Source organism: Oryctolagus cuniculus, chromosome 2 (genome assembly GCF_964237555.1).
Source record: "Oryctolagus cuniculus chromosome 2, mOryCun1.1, whole genome shotgun sequence".
Classification (NCBI taxonomy): domain Eukaryota; kingdom Metazoa; phylum Chordata; class Mammalia; order Lagomorpha; family Leporidae; genus Oryctolagus; species Oryctolagus cuniculus.
Genome location: NC_091433.1, coordinates 148,955,109 through 148,967,743, shown reverse-complemented (window position 1 = coordinate 148,967,743; position 12,635 = coordinate 148,955,109). Strand labels below are relative to the sequence as shown.

Below are 12,635 nucleotides of genomic sequence, written 5' to 3'. Positions count from 1 at the left end.
GGCTGACATTGTGGCATAGTAGGTTAAGCATTCACCTGTGGTACCAGCGAACCATATGGGTGCTAGTTCAAGTCCTGGCTGCTCCACTTCTGATCCAGCTCCCTGCTAAGGACCTAAGAAAGCAGTGGAACATGGCCCAAATGTTTGGGCCCCTACACCCACATGGGAGATCTGGAAGAAGCTCCTGACTCCTGGCTTCGGGTTTGCACAGCTCGGCCATCGTGCCCGTTTGAGGAGTAAACCAGCAGATTGAAGATCTCTATCTCTTTCTTTCCCTCTGTCTGTAACTTTGTCTTCTCAACTAAAGAAATAAATCTTTAAAAAAAAAAAACAATTGCACACAATTTTTACAGAAGACAGGAAATTGCACACTTGATTGCAATTTATGTTTATTTAATACCTGAAAAAAATTTTTTCTGTGTAGAAAACTCACTTATACCCCCACACAAGAATACCTAAATACATTAAAAGCAGCATCCAGGCATGTTTCCCTTTTCAATTTCATGGACTTTACTCTTAGTTATAAATAATGTTCATGGATACAGGTTATTAGGTAATAGCCTGAAAAAACAAATACATAAGAACTAGTAATATCTTTGAGCTTAAAGGACAAAAGGTCCAAAGAAATGCATGTTAATGGGAAGAACATTCTCTTCAAACCATAATACCATTCAGTAAACATAAATTCCTAAGATTTCCACTTTTACAAAAACTTTCCTGTGTTCTAGACTAAAGAGGGCACAGAGTCAAACAAGAAAATTTAATAACTGGATCCTAGATTGGTACGGGACAGAGGGTGAAATCTGGATACAGAATACATATTTGATGATATAATCCACTGTTGATTTTCTCAGATGTAACAATAACATTGTGGTAGTTAAAAAAAATCCTTATTCTTCAAAGATGCATGTAGTAATAAGTGTATAATATACTAGTAAAATTAACACATGCAATCTCAAGTGTTTTTGATTTTTTTAACTTTTATTTAATGAACATAAATTTCCAAAGTACAGCTTATGGATTACAATGGCTTCCCCCCTCCATAACTTCCCTCCCACCCACAACCCTCCCCTTTCCCGCTCCCTCTCCCATTCCATTCACATCAAGATTCATTTTCAATTATCTTTATATACAGAAGATCAGTTTAGTATATATTAAGATCTCAACAGTTTGCACCCACACAAAAACACAAAGTGTAAAATACTGTTTGAGTACTAGTTATAGCATTAAATCACAATGTACAGCACATTAAGGACAGGGATCCTACATGAGGAGTAAGTGCACAGTGACTCCTGTTGTTGACTTAACAAATTGACACTCTTGTTTATGGCCTCAGTAATCACCCTAGGCTCTTGTCATGAGCTGCCAAGACTATGGAAGCCTTTTGAATTCACCGACTCTGATCATATTTAGACAAGGTCGTAGTCAAAGTGGAAGTTCTCTCCTCCCTTCAGAGAAAGGTACCTCCTTCTTTGATGACCTGTTCTTTCCACTGGGATCTCATTCACAGAGATCTTTCATTTAGGTCATTTTTTTTCTGACAGAGTGTCTTGGCTTTCCATGCATGTATAAAGGAAAAAATATATATAAAGCATATATAAAGGAAAAAAAGGTAAAACACTGTGGCAAAATGTTAAATATTAGATCTATATGAAGAGTTTATTAATCATGATTACAATCCCTTTTTCTAACTCTTCTGTATGTTTGAAAGTATGGAGGATTATGTGAAACTACAACTTGGAGAAAATATGAAAAGACTGTTATTCTTCAATTAAGTTTTTCTTTGTAGCAGCTTCCTGGTGATTGCCTTTTTTTTTTTTTTTAAGATTTATTTATTTATTTTGAAAGTCAGAGTTACACAGCCAGAGAAAGAGACGCGGGTGTGTGTGTGTGTGTGTCTTCCATCCACTGGTTCACTCCCCAATTGGCCGCAATGGCCAGAGCTGCACCAATCAGAAGCCAGGAGCCAGGAGCTTCTTCCAGGTCTCCCACATGGGACCAAGTCCTTGGGCCATCTTCTACTGCTTTCCCGGGCCACAGCAGAGAGCTGGATCAGAAATGGAGTAGCCAGGACACGAACCAGTGGCCATATGAGATGCTGGCACTGCATGCAGCAGCTTTACCTGCCAAGTCACAGTGCTGGATTCCCCTGATTGCTTTTTTTCCCCTGCTGATTGCTTTTTAAGAGCACAAGCACTACTCTCTGACTTCAGTGTTTTACCATTCTTCTTTTATAAAGCTAAAGACCATGAAACTGAAATTCTCAAGGAAGAATTTGAAAGAAGCACTTGGTTAAAGCTTCTGTTTTCTTATTACACAGACATAGTCATGCTGGTCCAAATAAGCTTCCTAAAGAACGTTTTCCGAGCAACAGGTCCAGCAAATAGATCTAAACCTTTTTAAGAACTCCTTGAAGAAACTATGCTGCACAGTTCTCCCTCCCAAAAAAAAGGTACATACACCCCAAATTTTGTACATAACTTCACTAGATTCCCCGGCTTGCTTCTAGTCTGTAGTTGAAGCTCAAGAACTTCTACCTGCTCTTTTCTAAGTTACTGAAAATACTAAAGACGAATAAGGCTTTGCGCATATAACTTAAACATGTAAACAAGTCCCGTTAAAATAACAGTTGCTTTTTCTTAAGCTTAAAATTAATGTAAATTTCTTTTATTTGTAAAGCAAAAAGGCAAAACAAAAACAATTTAGGTACATAAAGCCAAATGTAGACTACATTTTCGGTCTGCGTTCTTGTGGTTACTGCTACATGCTCAGAAACGCCAATTCTGAAGCAGAACAAGATGTCCCTAGAAGCTCACAGGGGCGCGGGCACACTCCTGTACCTGCAGCAGCACTCTGACTCCTGCCCTTCCTCTTCGCCTTCTCCTCCCCTGAAACGCAAAGGCACGCTGCCAACAGCGGAGCCACACACCCCCGTAAAGGACTGTGGGTATTGTAGTCCTCGGCATACCGGTGCTACAGAAAGGTGAAGGTAACTTATGGAGGCTACAGAAAACTCAACTGCTTAGTGTACAGAATGTCAATGCCTTCTGATCCTCAGCAAAGAATTAAGTCAACACTTACTGAGATAAAGTGGGAAGACGTTCCTCGAACTACAATCCCAGTGTGCTTTGCGCCAAAAGCAGCTGTGCGGCAGTCGCGCCTGCGCCCCGTGCAGCCGGTTACTCGGGTCCGGGAGGCTGCAGTCCCTGGCGGATCAGAGACAACAGCAAAGGACGAACAGCCACCGCACCAGGGAAGCAGGGAAGAGATGTGGGTTTTCGGTTACGGGTCCCTGATCTGGAAGGTGGACTTTCCCTATCAGGACAAGCTGGTCGGATACATCACAGACTACAGCAGGCGCTTCTGGCAGGGCAGCACGGACCATCGTGGGGTCCCCGGCAAGGTGAGGCGCCAGCCAGCAACCCCCCGCACTTACTGCCCCAAGCGCGCCCAACTCCTAGTCCCACTGCTGCCTGGGACCCACACCCCAATGCTTCCTGGTGGCCGATCACGTGGGTTGGGGGCTAAGGATATTAGATCTGTGCATCTCCCTCGGCCACCTGCCCCGTTCCTCTCCCCTAAACAAGGGCACTTCTTTCGAAACGACTTAATGTGCTAGGGGTTAGTTTCCTAAGGGAGGCAAAAAAGCGCTGGCACAGAATAAGGCTGATGTCCTGGGAGGGGACCCCAACTCTTGGCAATCTCTGCCAATAAAACCCACTGGCGGGACGAAGCTTTACGTATTACTATGGAGGTGAAATATTAAAATCAACTTGCAAATTAGGCGGTTTAGCAATTACATTTGTTGGTAGACTTGTTGAGTTTTAAACATGCTTGTTATTTCTAGCATTTTAGTGTATCTTTCTGAAAATGTTATTGGATGACACTTAAGATCACAGAAGAACTAGTTTCCAAAATTATCTCAGTTTACTAAGCTCACTCTGATCGCTTTGGTTGTCAGGTATTAGGGAAATCAAATGAAGTTCCTGGTTTGTTACAAGATTAACACAGTAGCCAACTAACATTATTTTAATGTACTTTCTTGAAGGTTCTCAAAAATCATAAATGAAATACAACTTCCTTGATCCATTTTTCAGTCAGTCACACAAAGATACTCATCTTAATTTATGTGGTCCATAAAATTATTAGCAACTCATTGCTTATGCAAATCAACCTTGTACTGGCTACAAAACAATCCCTAAAGAAGCCCAAACTTGGGATAATTAAGCATTTGGATAACTTGTTTTAGCAACTAACTTTTTGAGAAGTATAAAAACTCTTTAATTGCTTGTTTGTTCTCTAAAATACTCAAGATTTACATGAGCTTGAGTACTGTTTTTAGGAAAGAAATTAATATTGGCCCAAAAACACTATCTAAAATGTTAGGAATCAGATGTTGGAAGACATTATGGTTAATTCCAAAGAAACACCTGCAGTCATGGAAAGGGGAAGAGAGAGAAGTGTCTAAAATAGTGTGCAGCTGCTCATAAGAGGATTAAAATGAAAAGAACCTGAGTTAGAAGCCATTCTACCTCAGCTAGAATTGGCTTTAAAATAGTCACTTGCCTGTTAGGATGTGGATGGATGAAATGACTTGAGAAAGGAGGAGTGGCTTGGGACAAATGCATATTTACATGTCAAAAGAAACATCATCCCAATTATCTCCAGGATAGTTATAAAAGGGTATCTAAGATATTAAGGAACAAAGTAAAATGACTTTTGAGTTGTCAGTTTTTGATATGAACACTTAAAATTGCCATTCTGAAGAGAAAACTCTTAGCCCAAGCTCCAGTTTTAATGACTCAGTAGTAACTATTTATAAATGTGGTTATAATAGCATCTTTTACTACTCTAGTCTCAACCAAAACATATAATCTTTGTTATATAGCACACTAAGAAATGCATACTGTCAGAAAGACTGATAAGAAATTAGCTGGTCAATGTGACAGTCTATGATTGTTTAAAAGAAAGGAGCTACAAAAGCCACTACCACTTTGTATTTAAATTTACTGAGATGTCAGAATGGAAAGTTGAGGAGGAAAAACTACACTGACTAACTGTTTTAACCTAACTTTTATTTAAAAAATCCACCCAAGAAAATTAAAGAAAAAAATCTAAGTACTAAACATTTCTAAGTATACCATTCTTTTAAAAAAAAATTTACTTCATGATCTTTATTAAGTGGATTCCTAACCTAATATAAATATTAACGGACAAACAAGAATACAATAGGCTACAGAAATACACAATAAATCAGAAGAATGACTCAGATATTACTTAGTGTATTAAAAGACACCTGTGTTTTACCGCAACATATGCCCCTAAGAAATTAGTCATCAGAAATGCCTCATATTAATATACAAATGTTAGGCTCATTTCCACACAGTGCAACTGACATCTGTGGGATGCATGCTGAACCTATTTGCTTTTAGTTTCATTAAATTTTAATTTCTCCTTAGTTCTAATTAAGCATCTCATTTTTATGTCACAGACCAGCAGACTGTCACCAAAAATAAGAATTTTATTTAAATGTGAAAGATTTTTCACACATCAAAAATAGTACAATTTCCAAAAGAAACATTTTAATACAAGAGACAATTATGAACATTCAATAAATTCCTAATGTTTCCAGATCTGAAACATTACTCATAACCCATGAAAATGCCCATGATGGTTCATATTTCACAAAATTCTCCAATCCCATTCAGTGTGAAAGACTCCTTTTTCAGTTTCATTTAAAAAAAAAAAACATCCCAATATGTAACTGTCTTTACACATTTACACTGTTTTTTTGTTTGTTTGTTTGTTTGTTTGTTTGTTTTTGACAGACAGAGTGGACAGTGAGAGAGAGAGACAGAGAGAAAGGTCTTCCTTTTGCCGTTGGTTCACCCTCCAATGGCCGCCGCGGCCGGCGCGCCGCAGCCAGCACACCACGCTGATCCGAAGCCAGGAGCCAGGTGCTTCTCCTGGTCTCCCATGGGGTACAAGGCCCAAGCACTTGGGCCATCCTCAACCGCACTCCCTGGCCACAGCAGAGAGCTGGCCTGGAAGAGGGGCAACCGGGACAGAATCCGGCACCCCGACCAGGACTAGAACCCGATGTGCCGGCGCCACTAGGTGGAGGATTAGCCTAGTGAGCCGCGGCGCCGGCCCTACACTGTTTCTAATAACATATTTTAGGGACAAAGAGCTTAAGCTTTTTAGAAAAGATTTCCAAATAAATTTATTAGTAGTGCCAATATTTCACATCTATATTATCCATATGCACAGATTCCAGTTATTTCCCCCTTAAAATAATTCCCTATATACACGTTGTTTTCTGTTCCACATGTCACCACCCAAGTCCAAGACTTCACTATCCTCCCTGTTCCTCTCAACAGTTACTACTGAGCACTTAAGTGGAAGATAACTATGCAAACCAAAATGCTTGGTAAGTGCTAGAAGGGAAATGAAGAAAAGGAGCAAATAAGAATTTAGGGGAAGGATTTGCTAAATCTAGTGAAGACTTTATAGACAGAGAGGTCATATAGCTCGGGAACTCTTACATTCACTAGTTCATTCCCAAATGGCTACAACAGCCAAGGCTGAACCATGCTGAAATCAGGAGCCAGAAAACCCTTCTGTGTCTCTCACATGAAGACGATGGCCCACTGGCTGCTGCTTTTCCAGGCAGATTAGCAGGGAGCTGGATTGGAAGCAGAGCAGCCACGACTCAAACCAGCACTCTGAAATGGGATGCAGGTGTCCCCAGTGGCAGTTTAACCTGATACCCCACAATACCAGTCCCAGGCTTTCAATTTATAAACAAAGATTATTTTTTCCAGTCTTGAAAGTGAGAAAACAAATCAAATTTCTCTGGCTTAATAATTTCTCGTTGCAATCTCAAGTTGAATGACACACAGGCAAGCTTCTTTGCATGTAGCTGTTGACAGTGTTAAAACCAAAATGGAAAAATAAAATTGCCTAGAAGGCAGGTAGTCTAACTTTCCCACATAAAAGGAACTCTATGGAGGTCGGCATTGTGGCATAGTGGATAAAGACACTTGCGATGCCAGCATCTCATATGGGTGCCAGTTTATGTCCTAGCTGCTCTACTTCCAATTCAGCTCCCTCCTAATGGCCTGGGAAAAGCAGTGGAAGATGACCCAAGTACCTGGACCCCTGCCACCCACATGGGAGACCTGGAAGAAGCTCCAGGCTCCTGGCTCCTGGCTCCATCCTGGTGGAGCCTTGGCCATTGTGGCCATTTGGAGAGTGAGCCAGTAGATGTAAAATCCCTCTCTCTCTGCAACTCTTTCAAATAAATAACTACATTTTTTTTTAAATGGAACTATATACTCTAATATTAACCTCTCAATACAGCAATGTAAAGTTCATTTATAAATGTAAAATGAACTAACTTGAATGAGTATCCATTGCCATATATAAATATATAGGAGCACTTTGTAACTCAGAAGTGTAAATCACTCCTCCTTTCATGCTTGAGACCTCTTAGTATATCTGGGTATCAATGATTCTCAAAGTTTGATCCACAAAATAATTTCAGTGGAAGCATATGGGATGTCGTTACAAATGTAAATTCTGAGACAACTCCAAATTTGTAGAATTAGAACCTCTAAAGGGCTTGCCTAGCAATGTGTGTGTACCATGCCCCCCAGATAATTTTGTTCAAAGTTTAAAAAAACACTTCCTTTCAGGAAAATAACCCTCAATAAAACTGTAACAACCTTTTTTATTTATAATCACTGTTTCCATTTGCCTTTCATTTTAGACAAACACTAGTGTGTATTTTTTAATATACCCATTTTCAATGAACATAATATACCTAAGATATACACACTGATGAAAATTTTTTAGAAAGGCTAAGACAGCTTAATAAGGTAGATTCTCTTAATTCACTTTAAACTTTATTAAAGAAATAAGTACTTTAAAAAAGGGAAGTACTTCTTTGAGCAAATGTAGTTAAAATATTCCATGTCAACAGTACGTTGCTAATGCTGTTACTTTAATTTAGAAACTTTAATTCAGAAAAAAATTAAAAGTTTTTTTTTTTTTTTTACAACAGCCTGGAAGAGTTGTGACTCTTGTGGAAGATCCTGGGGTATGGTTTTTTATTGTTTTTTTTCATATACTTGATAATATAAAATGCTGAATGTTTCTCAGTTTTATTTATCAGTGAAGTTTTATTAAGAGTTATCACAGACAATTTGAACTGTAGTTATATCTGAACTCTTCTGTAACTGGGATTTTTCATGTTTGTATGTAGAAAAGAGTCCAGTGGGAAAAGTTAGAATGCAGAATGCAAAGCAGCCAACTCATACAACCAAACAGCACGCACTTTTATTTTTGTTCTTTTTGAAACAAATTTGTTAACTGAGAATGTTGTGCTCCCCTTTGACATTAATGGAGATAGCTCTGAGATAGACGACCACTAAAAATCAAGTAGAACCCTTAAAAAGCTATCTGCACATTTGCTAGGAGTCTTGTATTTTCAACAGAAATCTAAGTCACAGAGCTGTCACTTTCTGCATTGCTTAATTTTATCAATTGCCCCTCTGGTTTTTGGGTTTTTTTTGTTTGTTTGTTTTTGTTTTTGTTTTTGTTTTATTATGGGCCAGTCCCGATATCTTTATTTTGAAAGTTTCAATTGTCAAATATGTCTAAAGTGCATTCTTGCAGCTAATCAATAGCAGCATTTGTTTTGTTTATAAAACCCAAGAAATACTCAGATTTATTTTATTTTATTTTCATTTAAAAGACAGAATTACAGAGAAAGGTGGAGATAGAGAGATCCGTTGGTTCATTCACCAAGTGGCCGCAACAGCCAGTGATGAGCCAATTTGAAGCCAGGAGCCAAGAGCTTCTTCTGGGTCTCCCACGTGGGTGCAGGGGCCCAAGGACTTTAGCCATCTTCTGCTGCTTTCCCAGGTGCATTAGCAGGGATAAGAAGTGGAGCAGGTGGAACTCTAACCGGCCCCCATATGGGATGCAGGTGCAACAGGCCATGGCTTTAACCCACTGTGCCACAGCATCGGCCCCTGCCCCTCTGTTTTTTAACAGGTTTGGAGAACCAGAAAACTTATTTAAGTCATAGTCCTCAGTTCTGTAAATGGTTTTAATCATTTTACCAGGATACACATTGGAAATGTTATATTGTGAAATTAAAGATTTAATAACAAAAGGACTTTGACATACAAAAATCAAGCAGCTAGCAATTGCAGATAAATAATGAACATGGGAAATGTATTCATAGTTTACAATAGGAAAAGCATCTATAAAAATAGCTTTAGATGACAGAGTTGTGGTGAAGTAGGTTAAGTCACTGCCTGCAATGCCAGCATCCCATATGAATGCCTATTTGAATCCCTGGTACTCCACTTCCTATCCAGTTCCCTGCTAATGCACCTGGGAAAGCAGCAGAGGATGGCCCAAGTGCTTGGGCACCTGCACCCACGAGGGAGACCCAGAAGAAGCTCCTGGCTCCTGGCTTAGGCCTGGCCCAGCCCTAGCCATTGCCACCATTTGGAGAGTGAACCAACAGATAGATTTCTCTGTTTCTCTCCCCCTCTCTGTGTAACTCTGCCTTTCAAATAAATAAATCTTTTTTAAAAAAAAGAAAGAAAGAAAGCTTTAAACTGATAACTACAACTCCTAATTAGTTAATAAACAGATAGTATGTTATTTCTATAGAATTTTTGATGACCAAATGAAAACCTGGTATTTTTCATTTCAGTCTCAATAATTAAAAAGACCTAATTTTTAAACTTTTGAAAAATAAGCAGGAATCTGTGCTTATGATACAAAAAATTACTTATTCAGGATGAACATTTTTAAATGCTGATTTTCTTTGTTGTTTTACATGTACCTCTTCAGTGCACCTTAAGTAAAACAAAACCACACTGAATTCTAACACAAGGTATTTTGTTAGTTCACAACATCTTCAACTAAGTAGCCTTGTAAACCCTAAACAGGGTATTCTTTCCCTTTCTCTATAGGGTTGTGTATGGGGCGTTGCATACAAACTGCCAGTAGGAAAAGAAGAAGAAGTAAAAGCATACCTCGACTTCAGAGAGAAAGGAGGCTACAGGACCACAACAGTTAATTTTTATCCAAAAGATCCCACAACAAAACCATTCAGTGTGTTGTTATATATTGGAACGTGTGATAATCCTAATTATCTTGGTCCTGCACCACTGGAAGACATTGCTGAACAAATTTTTAATGCAGCTGGTCCAAGTGGAAGAAATACAGAATATCTTTTTGAACTTGCAAATTCTATGAGGAACCTTGTTCCAGAAGACGCAGATGAGCATCTTTTCTCTTTGGAAAAATTAGTAAAGGAACGCTTGGAAAGAAAACAGAATGTCAACTGCATATAAAGACCTCATCATTGATTTTTCCAAACAATACCTTGTAGTCTTCAGATAATAATTTCAGTGTATAGTGGCAGTATAACTTAGAAATATGTTTATTTGAAGATATTACTTTTAATGTTGTAGTTGGGATATCACCTGAATTTGTAGTTTAACTCAAGTATTTGAAACACTTACAAGGTTGCAATACAGAGAAAAAAATTCATTTTTTAACAATGTAATTTCCTAACTATATGATATTGAACACTTGCTCATTAGAAATGAGTTCTTTAGAAAAAATACATTGAAGGATTCAGATTTAGTTCAGTTCTTGTTTTTATCAGTAAAAATAATTTGTTTCATGTCACAATACCATTTTAAAGTTATAGAGCATCAAAGTCCAATAAATATAATAAAATTATACCTGCAAAATATTCTTGTACAATAATCTTATAACCATGGTTTAAAATAAAATATACTAGCTAGAAATAACATGTAATTAGACGTGTATGATAATACAGACAAGATCTCAGCCTTGATTATGAATTTCCTTGTATTTGGGTATTATATAAGACTCAAATTTAAGCCAAAAGAAAGTGGTTTTTTTTTTTACACAAAAAATTTCCTTGGAATATAATGTACTGTACCTTTCCTTTTATGTATAAATATATGTTGTTATGTGGGAAAAAAAACTCATTAAACTAATGAGCACAAACTACATTATACAAATCACTTGCATTAATGACTCGGTCTGTCATTCATTTGTATTATTATTACACTAAAACTGGGAGGAAAAAAAAAAAAAAGATGTGTTTTCTGACATTACAAATTAACGGAGGGGCCGCCATTGTGGCATAGCAGTTAAAGCCACTACCTGCAATTCCAGCAATATATGTGGGTGCCAGTTCAAGACCCAGCAGCTTGACTTCTGATCCAGCTCCTGCTAATATGCCTGGGAAACCAGTGGGAGATGACCCAACTGCATGTGCCTCTGCACCCACATGGTCGACCAGAAGAAGATCCTGGCTCCTGGCTTCAGCCTGGCCCAACCTGGGCCACTGCAGCCATTTTGGGGAGTGAACCAGCAGATGGGAGATTCTCTTTTTCTTTCTCTAACTGTTTCAAATAAAAAATTTAAAAAAAATTTTTATTTATTCAAGAAGTCTTGGAAAAGTTCGTGGAAAATGTGTATTATGAAGAAACTATATTTGGGAACAAGTGGAGAAGCAGTAAGATGCCACTTGGGATACCTGCACCCTATATAGTACCTGAGCTTGAGTCCCACATCCACTTCTGATCCAGCTTCCTGGTACTGTGTAAGGTATCCTGGGACACAGGAGATGATGGCTCAAGTGCTTCAGTCCCAGCCATCCACATGGAAGTCCTGGATGGAGTTCCTAATCCTTGACTTAAGCCCAGTCCAGCCCCACTGTTGCAGGCATTTGGAGAGTTAGTCAGCAGATGGAAGATATCCTAGTCTCTCTCTCTCTCTCTCTCTCTCTCTCTCTCTAATAAACAAAAATTTAAACTATGCATGGTTTTCAAAAATTTTTGCACCAAAATAAACTTGTCTTCTATTTTCCATTAACTTTTTGAAGTACCATTGTGTAATGAACATTACATGTTTGAAACAAATGTCGAAATTATAATTTTTGCAAAATAAACAGACAGGAAAGTGAAGAGCCAACCAACACAATGGATGAAATTATTTGCAAACTATGCAACTGATAAAGGATTAATAATCAGAATATATAAAGAGTTCAAGAAACTCCACAACAACAAAACAAACAACCCAATTAAAAAATGGGCAAAGAACTTAAACAGACATTTTTCAAAAGAAGAAATCAAAATGGCCAACAGACATATGAAAATATGTTCAGAATCACTAGCTGTCAGAGGAAAGCAAATCCAAACCACAACAAGGTTTCACCTCATCCCAGTTAGAATGGCTTTCATACAGAAATCAAGAAACAACAAATGCTGGCGAGGATGTGGGGGAAAAGGTATCCTAATCCACTGTTGGTGGGAATGTAAACTGGTAAAACCACTATGGAAGACAGTTTGGAGATACCTCAGAAATCTGAATATAGACCTACCATACAACCCAGCCATCCCACTCCTGGGAATTTACCCAAAGGAAATGAAATAAGCAAATGAGAGTTACCTGCACTCTCGTGTTTATTGCAGCTCAAGTCACAATAGCTAAGACAAGGAATCAACCTAAATGCCAGTCAAGTAAAGACTGGATAAAGAAACTATGGGATGTACACTATGGAATACTAC

At 38.4% G+C, this 12,635-nt stretch overlaps 2 protein-coding genes across 8 annotated transcripts in view; one reads left to right on the top strand and one right to left on the bottom strand.

Annotated features, from left to right (window-relative positions):
- The window catches only part of ASB3 (ankyrin repeat and SOCS box containing 3), a 190,648-nt gene that overhangs the window by 76,832 nt on the left and 101,181 nt on the right, over positions 1–12,635 (bottom strand). The window contains exon 1 of one of the 7 annotated variants that reach the window (XM_051828970.2): positions 3,082–3,206. The gene's annotated coding sequence lies outside the window, so the exon portion shown is untranslated. 7 annotated transcript variants of the gene reach the window in all.
- Positions 2,959–11,081, top strand: CHAC2 (ChaC glutathione specific gamma-glutamylcyclotransferase 2). Its single transcript, XM_002709870.5, has 3 exons — positions 2,959–3,403; positions 8,066–8,101; positions 9,996–11,081. Exons 1-3 carry the CDS (start codon positions 3,035–3,037, stop codon positions 10,377–10,379), a joined length of 789 nt encoding a protein of 262 aa, XP_002709916.4. The 5' UTR covers positions 2,959–3,034; the 3' UTR covers positions 10,380–11,081.

Bases quoted from the DNA above. Each gene is read 5' to 3' on its own strand.
- CHAC2 (XM_002709870.5), top strand. From the start codon at position 3,035: ATGTCAATGCCTTCTGATCCTCAGCAAAGAATTAAGTCAACACTTACT. The intron at 3,404-8,065 runs GTGAGGCGCCAG...TTTTTACAACAG, and splicing joins ATCGTGGGGTCCCCGGCAAG to CCTGGAAGAGTTGTGACTCT. The intron at 8,102-9,995 runs GTATGGTTTTTT...CTTTCTCTATAG, and splicing joins CTCTTGTGGAAGATCCTGGG to GGTTGTGTATGGGGCGTTGC.